The sequence below is a fragment of the Triticum dicoccoides genome, chromosome 2B, assembly GCF_002162155.2.
Source record: "Triticum dicoccoides isolate Atlit2015 ecotype Zavitan chromosome 2B, WEW_v2.0, whole genome shotgun sequence".
In the NCBI taxonomy this organism is placed as follows: Eukaryota; Viridiplantae; Streptophyta; class Magnoliopsida; order Poales; family Poaceae; genus Triticum; species Triticum dicoccoides.
Window position 1 is genome coordinate 65,132,732 of NC_041383.1, and position 9,062 is coordinate 65,141,793.

General features: G+C 45.9%; 2 protein-coding genes across 2 annotated transcripts in view; both read left to right on the forward strand.

Annotated features, from left to right (window-relative positions):
- LOC119362171 (U-box domain-containing protein 33-like) overlaps nt 1-3,897 on the forward strand; it is a 4,896-nt gene extending 999 nt beyond the window's left edge. The window contains exons 2-7 of the mRNA XM_037627368.1: nt 71-192; nt 356-465; nt 964-1,363; nt 1,454-1,576; nt 1,737-2,282; nt 2,829-3,897. Of these exons, the coding sequence (XP_037483265.1) occupies nt 71-192; nt 356-465; nt 964-1,363; nt 1,454-1,576; nt 1,737-2,282; nt 2,829-3,668 (2,141 nt within the window). The 3' untranslated portion in view covers nt 3,669-3,897. The remainder of the gene's footprint in view (nt 1-70; nt 193-355; nt 466-963; nt 1,364-1,453; nt 1,577-1,736; nt 2,283-2,828) is intronic.
- A 336-nt stretch (nt 3,898-4,233) lies between these two features.
- LOC119367144 lies at nt 4,234-7,181 on the forward strand. The gene is made up of 5 exons (XM_037632747.1): nt 4,234-4,671; nt 5,282-5,339; nt 5,426-5,543; nt 5,640-5,757; nt 6,538-7,181. Exons 1-5 carry the CDS (start codon nt 4,234-4,236, stop codon nt 6,571-6,573), a joined length of 768 nt encoding a protein of 255 aa, XP_037488644.1. The 3' UTR covers nt 6,574-7,181.
- Nucleotides 7,182-9,062: the final 1,881 nt, after the last annotated feature.

Here is a 9,062-nt window from a genome sequence, read left to right on the forward strand (position 1 = left end):
CAATCCCAATCCCAACCCTTTCCCTTTCCTTTCTTGCACGAATGAGATCTCCTGACAGCAATTCACACTCCAGTGGGGAAGATTCCGGCGGCTCAGGCGACGGAGGAGCTGGTGCTGTCGCACCGCAGGTCCGAGAGGGACGAGAGGAACCGGATCCTCCTCGCCTACCTCGCCTTCTGTCAAAGGGCGCAGGTACCTCTCCATTTCCCTATCAAAACCTGCTCTTCCCTTTTACTACAGATTATCATTACTACTACAGTTTTCAGCAAGTAGTAGTAGTAGTAGTAGTAGTAGTAGTAGTAGTAGTAGTACAGATCAATTAGCTGACCAAGCTGACTATTTCCTTTGGCCACAGGTGCAGGCAACTGTTCTTGTAACAGAGAACGAACAGATCAACGACGGCATCGTCGCCTTGGTCAGGGATCATGGGGTCACAAAGCTTGTCATGGGTTCTATACCGGATAAGTAAGCACCGCTCCGACTGTCGTCAACAACGATTTAAACACGACATGATCTTCTTGCCTGTGCTACGAAAGGAATTGCGTACTGTTGAAACATGTTATCACTAAGTGGGTTACATGATGAGAAAAAAAAAGAATGTGTATTCTGCCAACCTGCCTCCCTGCCTCGGAGTCTTGACCATGTTCAATTAACCATGAAAAGGCACCGATAAAACTAGAATAGGCGCAAATCAACACACGCCTAGTTAAGTCCTCTCATATACTACTCTGTTTTGCAAACACATCAAACACAAGTTCCTGGTCAGATGTAAGATGCTTCATTGTTCACTAAACAATGAAGAATAGCATCCATATGTCTGTTGTTATTGTTGTCTTGGGGTGTTCTTCATAAAAAATGTGAACAGCGACCATTATCCAGTTGCTGAGTTTGTGGAGATGTAGTTTTTCCGGTGGTCTCCTTTTGCATTTTCCTAACTTCAATGCTCTCTATCCATGAATGCAGTTGCTTCAAGTTAAAGGCAGGCCACAACAAGGAATATTTTATGGCAAAGAACGCTCCAGCATTTTGTGAAATTTGGTTTGTATGGAGAGGAAGACACATCTGGACCAGAGAAGCAAGCGCAGCGATTGGCAACAGCATCTCAATCTACAACCAAGATGATACTATGATGACCAGAAAGAGGACTAGGTTCAGCCCAAATAGCAACGACGCTGAACCCGTGCTTGCTGAAGGCACTGAATCAGATAATGGTCGAGTGAACCATTATGGAGCTCTTGGAGCTGATGCCAGCCGTTTCTACAATATGAGAATATCAAATTTACATGATGCAGAATCTGCATTCAACTCAACCCTCTGGCCTGATTCCTCCGTACTTGGGGGAGCATTGCAGTTACATTCTAAGGTGGCCCTTCTGCTTCATTTCTATTTTACTAGTTTTGTACTTGGAGTTGATCTTACTGTGTTAAAACTTAAAGTTAATGATATCTATCAGGAAATGTTGGATGCAAATCTCAAGCAAGTCATGGTTGAAGCTGAGGGATCTAGGAAGGAAGCTTTTCTTGAGCTTCTCAGGCGCAAAGAAATAGAGTCAAAAGTGGCCAGTGCTTTTGTCAGGGTATGCAGCCACCTATTGTCACCATTTTACATAAGCCGTCTTTTTTCACTAAATTGCTCCATTCCTTTTACTGTGCAACTCCTAACATCCCATTTTTGAATACTGTGAAGGAAACTATGCATTTATTTCTTTGCTTACCTGGCTTCTGCTCTTTTATCAGGTAAAAGCTTCTGAGTCTTCTAAAAAACGAGAAATGAAAATAAGGGAGGAACTTGAAGGTTTATTTGTAGCCGCAAGAAAGCAGCATGAAGATCTGGCAAGAAGTAAAGAAAAAGCTACAGCTGTGTTGGACTCTTCTATGAGAAGATTAGACATCCTAGATGCTCGTGCTAAAAACATGAGCCTTCGGATGGATGAAGCTGTGGCGGAGCTCGAGGTGATTCAATCTTCCATAAATATTCTCAAGCAGGAAAGATCAAAGGCTCATAAGAAAGAAGATAGACATACCAACCATGTCAAAGAAGGGTGCACATACAGCCATTCCAAGTTGCCGAACTGCAGTTCAATTGCTCTTGGTGATGATCCATACACCTATAGACAATTGACACTGTTAGATGTGCAAGCTGCAACATGTAAATTCTCAGAGAGCTTCAAATTACGTCCAAGAGGTCATGGGTGCATTTACAAAGGAAAAAATATGAACAGGAGTGTGATGATTCATAGGTTGCACTCAGATAGCAAGAGCTCGATGCAATTCCAGCGGAAGGTACTCCCTTTACCCTGCTTCTTACGCTGTTATATTTGATGCTGTGCATTAGTGATTAATCAATTATTGAACATGGCATCATGAAATTTGAAAGTCAAAAGGCAGTGATATTCATGAAATGGAACTATACGTGTCTTGATGAATAATCTAAGGATGCATTTTCTCTAGATTTATCCAGAACTTTGTAGTTTTAGGTTGCGTTTTCCCTAGAATTTATCCAGATTTTGTAGTTCCATGTCTGTCGTCATATGAACTGAAACAGACCAACAACTAAATCTGTGAATATATATAACTTTCTCCTTGGAACATAATCAAGCTTGAAGTACTGTGGACGCTAAGCAATACGTTTGGTCTACTTTGCTTGAGCCATTTACTTAGTCTGCTGTATATATGTTCTGCTTGTGAGTTGTGATGGCTAATATAGTAAGGAAATTCCTTTTAAAGTGATCTTTAGTTTCAAATTTTCTTCAATGGTTGTATAAACAAGGTTTGTGTAGCACTGACTATTATTTATCTGACGGAATTTTTTTCATTTTTGTATTGCAGGTGTACATCCTAAACAAAGTGAGGCACCCTCATCTAGTGACATTGGTTGGGGTATGCCCAGAGGCACTCTGTCTTGCCTATGAATATCCGAAAAATGGGAGCCTTCATGACCATCTCTTTGGCGAACTCAACAGTGCCCCACCGTTGCCATGGAAAATCCGTGCACGCATTGTGGCGGAGATCTCGAGTGCCCTGCTGTTCCTGCATTCATGTAAACCACAAGTGATGGTTCATGGTGGCCTGAATCTCGAGAACGTCCTTCTAGATTCCGACTTCCACTGCAAGATAGCCGATTTCGGTACATTGACAGAGGAAGACTCGAAGGATCATCCAGCGTTGGATTCTAGACTGCTGGCACATAAGTCTGATATCAACTCCTTTGGTGCCGTGATAATGCAGCTACTAACTGGTAAACAGGCTGGTAGTCCAGGCCTTGCTAGCGAAGTAAGGCGCGCTCTGTCCTGCGGAAAGCTGTCGTCGATCTTGGATCCAATGGCCGGGGAGTGGCCAATGGAGGCAGCCCGTCGGCTGGCGGAATTTGGGCTCGAGTGCATTGGAGATAGACCGGAGCTGACTCCGGACACGGTACGAGAACTGGAGCAGCTGCATCTGATCAGGGGGCGGCAAGTACCGTCCTTCTTCCTGTGCCCAATTCTCAAGCAAACCATGGATGATCCTCAGGTGGCCGCGGACGGGGTGACGTACGAGGGGCGCGCTATTCGTGAGTGGATCGAGGATGGCCGGGCCGTGGCCGACCTGAAGCTGAAGCACCTCGACCTCACCCCCAACCACGCCCTCCGGTTCGCCATTCAGGACTGGCTCTCTCAGCCTCAATGGTGAATGATGATGATGATTCTCCAGCTGCTGTTTTCAGCTTGCAACTAGCTAGTAGATATGTAGAGCCCTCCTGTGTACATACATGCTTCTGCTACTTCTGTACAGCAGTGTACTACTAGCTTAGTGTAGGCCAGTGCAGTGAATGGAATTTTTGTTTTTGTTCAATTTTTTTTTTGTGTACGAATCATTATTTTTCTCTGTTCATTGGTGGTATTTCTGTGTCGTCTGACTATTATTTTGTTTTGATTTTTTGGATGCAAAATCGTTTTTTTCTCTTTCAGGATATCGAGGTTTCTTCCGTTAAACATGGCATGGCCAGCCCCCGCCTTTTTTTTTTTTGAAGGAATGGCCAGCCCCCGTCTGATACAGGGGAGAACCTGTTTTTTCTTTCTGGGTATTGTATTGGGCTGCTTAGGCTGAATATAAGGTACATGGGCCCGTCCTCTGTGCTGCACCGGGAGGACAAAAGCCCAGCTAGCCACCCACCCACCCGTTTCCCTTGTCGAATTTCGAATTGGACTGCTGCGAGCGAGCGAGACGAGACGGCAATCCCCAATCCCACTCCGCCATGGACGACCAGGACCTCGACGACGCGGCGCTCTGGGCCTCCGTCGACACGGCCGTCGCCGAGGCCTCGCGCCGGGCGCTGCCCAGGCCGCCGCCCTCCCCCGCCGTCTCCCTGTGGCCCACCCCCGACGACGACCCCCACCGCGGCGAGGCGCTGCAGCCCGCCCGCCCCTTCAAGCTCCCGCGCGTCGCCGCCTCCCACGGCCGCGGCCGCGCCACCCCGCCCCCGCCGTCGCCCTCTTCTCCCCCGCCCTACAGGACGCCCGACGCCTCCAGGCCGCTGATGCTCGTCCAGAGCCCGCACCCCGAGCTGCCCTGGGTGACGGAGCCCAGCGCGGCGGGGAGCCCCGTCGCCGCCGCCGCCGCCCCGCACGGCCTCTTCCCCTCCGCCGCCGCGTCCGTCGCCAGCTTCAGGAAGTACCAGGAGGTAGCCGTCTCGGTACGGTATCATTTCTCCCATCCCATTCCGTACCTAGATACTTCTCTCTGCCTGCCTGCCTGCCTGCTTGCCTGCTTCATCGGAACAATACACTCGTCTCGTGAGAGATTTTTTCGTGGCGATGGTTCTTCTCGTTAGGGATCGTAAATTCGCCGAGAAAGCTTGATCGGGTCACTACCCAGGCATATTTGAGATGCAAATTATATGCTGCTGTCGTCTGTTGATCGAAAATTACTTCGGGTCATACATTGCATTGGGGAAACAAGCATGAACCTCTCATGTGCGATTGTCGTTGCGGCATTCCTTCCATTACATGCTAGTCTAGTATCTTCCCCATTTTTTACTTGCCATGGAAAGCTCAGATCTATGGTTTACTCTTGGCGTTTGGATCTGCAAACTAATTGAGAGAGCTTGATCATATCATTACTCTGCAATATTTGAGAAAAAAATTATATTACTGGTGACAGAAATAATTCAAGTTACATAGGGGCACGTGTTTCTCTTTTACATGCTTACATTACATGCTAGTGTAGTTTCTTCGCCTTTTTTACTTGCGATGGAATGCCCAGAGTCTATGGTTTACACTTCTCTCCCAACATTTTGGTTTCAGATTCTAGATAAAAGCGACTACACCGTGATCAGTGGGAATCCATACATAAAGAAGTCAGGTCCGTGCTTTTACACTGCTGTGACTGACTGTGAGTTCTGATTATAGAGTTAATCTTCATCGTCTAACTTCTCTAACCCATTTCAGGGTGGAGAAAAATATCGTGCTTCTACAATATCTCATTTGAAATCAAGGACCACTCTATTGAATTTGATGACAGCCACAATGTCAACCGTGCCGAATTTCTTGTCAGAGCGTCTATGCAGTATGTCATTTTGTATGCATTTGCAACTCATTCTGTTTGCAGATCCACTGGTCCTTGGTGCTATTAACTTGTTTTTCTTTTCTTCTGTGTATGAAGAAGTGGCAGGTTCTCAGATGGCTGGGGTTCGTGTGATCGACGGGAAAAGAGATTCAACAAGCCAAACCATGATATCCCCAGCACAGCTGAAACCAGAGCTAAGAACAAAGCTTGTCAGGTAAGGAAGAGTCCATCCTGTATTTTGTCACCTTTGGCCTCACTTAGATTTGGATAATGGTCTCTTGCTCTGCTTGTACTTTTGTGGACTACAAAATCTGTTATAGTATGTTCCCCTAGGTGTTTTCACATAAGAAGCTTTGCAGTTTATTACCTGATGAATTGATGCCGAAGTGTAAAACTTCCTGAGTAAGCAAATGATTTAGTTAGATCTTCCCAATAGAAAGAATATTACATTGGCACTATATATGGCGGTCTTGTTTGATGAAGAAACGATGAATTTCAAGGTATGCACACAATATGTAGTTCCAAACCAGATTACCAATACGATACAATGCCATGTTAATCTTGGAGGTCTGGCCAGGCCACAGAAGGTCACAGAACATTGTGAGATCTGTGCTAACCCAAGGTTGATATAAAAAAACAAATAAACCAGAAATCTTGCAGAAAGGGCCATGTGCTGCCTCCAGTGCTTACTGACATGATGGTTAAGGTTTTCGAGTCCTCCAAGTGTTTGATATGATTTCTGACTGGTTTCGTACTAGAAAGTCACTGACTGTCTGCAGCAGGCGCAGTTCTGAGATGCAGGTTTTAACCGCGCACATGATGCATTCAGAATTTATTTTCCTGAGCTGCGCGTTTATATATGTTTGGCGCCTAGCTATACGAAACCCATATCGTTTTCAGCTGAGAAGTCTATTAATGCACAGTTTTGTCTTATTTCTTGATATGAAGCTATATGTGGATGTCTAATCGCTCCCGTTGTAAATGCCTTACTCAGGATCTTCTTGGCATCGGCCATAACCGTCCAGGATGAGCGAGGCATTGGTCCAAGGTCTGGCTGAGACACTAGCAACTCTTCTGTGCTGGTGAACTGAAGACTGTATATACACTGTAAGCCGAAGACTGTAAACAGCGAGGTACAAGTGCCTTAACGCAGGACCAGGGATGATAGAACACCAGACGTGAGCGGCTCACTCGTTTTCGGATGCTTCGAGAAAGAGCGCCGTGTGCCGATCGTTGCGTCGCCGACCATACATTCCCCATTAGCAGCGAAGTTTCAGTGGCTGGCATGAGAACGTCAACTGCTACCTCAGCCACTGTGGATCTCTGTAGACTCTAGATTCTAGTTTTTGGATCTCAGTTTAGCTGTAGCACGCGTGGGAGATCACAGCCAGATGGTAGTAGCACATGGGAAGAGTCTGGCTTCACGTTTTGGTTGTCATGCTGTTCTTCGGCACGGATGCACGATGCCCGGTGAATCAGATGGTAGGGTTGCGACGGCTGTCGATTGTTTCAGTTGTTTTGATGCGTCCTTTCGGAAATGCAGTGGGCATATGATGTATACATTTCTTCTGTCATTTTATTTGTGTGAGGGGGTCATTTTGTAGATTTCAGTATCATCCTCTGAAACGTCGGAATAGATTTCAGTCAAATCAACTGCAGACTTGTTAAACAAAGTAGACAGGTTAATGAATTTGTTTGGTCAATCAGTAATGGACAGCTAAAAAAAGCTGTCCATTCAACGTTAAGCTGAATTTGTTTGGTGGGCAGTTCAGGAATTGTGCAAGGGACGGATAACCCTTTGTCCACCCTTCATCCACAAAAAAACGTTAGAATAGCAAACATGTCAAAGCAAAAAACGTTAGAATAGCAAAGGTGATGTCACTAAGAGCATCTCCAATAAGTCCGATAAAAAACTATCCGTAAAATGTAGGAAAGGTTTGCAGGTGAGCATCACCAACAAGTTCCTTATAAATTTATTCTAAAGTGGTTTCTGGCGGTGGCGACAGACGGCCCATCGATGATGGCGGCACGGTGGTCAACGAAGGTGGCGGCGACATGATGACATGGCACTTTTATGGGAAGGTTTACGGAAAGGGGTTATCTTCCCGTAGATGGAGGTGAGGTTAGACTGACAGTATGGTGCCCCCTAAAAATATCCGGCGTTTGCGGAACTTATTGAAGCACCTTTTTGGGCCCAACCCTTCCTAAATCATAAATTTGTACAGAAAATGGGATTTGTTGGAGATGCCTTAAGAATTTGACAGAGCGACAACCCTTGATCTCTTCCCCTCTTCATCCCTTCGTCTCACCTTGCAGAGCAAAATCCAAAACCTAAAGAATAGAGTGAGCAAGTCTAAATAACAAGGGTAAGGAATTGATCAGGTGGTGTTTTCCACCTCTCTCTGCTATCAGATCTAAAATGTGAATTGTTCCACCATTGCAACATAAAAAAAATCTTGCATGCAACATTTATTTCTTGTGTATGCAAACATCGTCGCAAAAAAGTTTGTTAAAGTTTTGCGTTTTTTTAATAAATAAAACTTTATAACATTTTAGACACGGTCATGCAACAACGTTGCCAATGTATGCAATCGTAACAAAGTCGTTGAGCGTTTCAAACGTGGCCCGGACTGCTCGATGGAACGATACAAGACCACATTGGATTGCACAACGCGTCCAGACCGTGCGGTACGGACGGATGCAGGAGGGCTTTGGAAATGCCCTTAGTGTACTTCGTTGTATTCCTTGACATTTATTAAATAGTAATAGCTAAATTATACGTGCATTGCAATATATGCATACATACATATTTTTTTGAAACTCACTCTTATATTTATTTAAGCTTCCCACATGGGGATCTCATCTGAGACAACGGGCAAAATAAAATCTGGGTGCACATGCAGCCACACCTTGCAAAATTTATTGGTTGCTGCTTCCTTCGCTAACAAGTGGGCAGCTCCATTAGCTTCACGTCTAACCCAAGAAATCTTCCAGCTTTCTCTCGATGCCAACAACTGCCTGACTTCCTTGGCGAACGATCTAAACATTGCAAACCTACACATTGGGATGGACTGCAGGACGATTGTGTGCAAGCTCCAGAGCATGCAGAAGGATTCCTCACTGGGCAGCTCTCCTACATGCCAGGAGCTCAACCCTCTCCGGATCACTCCCCAGTGGGAGGACATGGCATGCACCACCCATATATGCTCCGTCATGGTTTCTAAAGATCATTCCCGCTCCCCTGATCTCGCCCCCTTTGTTGTTGCACCATCCACATTGACTTTGACCCACCCCTCCTCATGGGGCCTCCACTTTTATTTCACCGCCGGCCTTGCCTGCTTGCTCTTACGCCCATGGATAGACTGCCACTCGGCCATCAAGTTGAAAACCCTTTGTGCAATAGACTCCTCTTCTTCGATCCGCTGTCCATCGCGTACATTGTTCCTCGCAAGCCAAAGCGCGTACGTACCCTGCACCATAACAGCCTGCTCATCATCCGAAGCCTCCACGAACCACGAG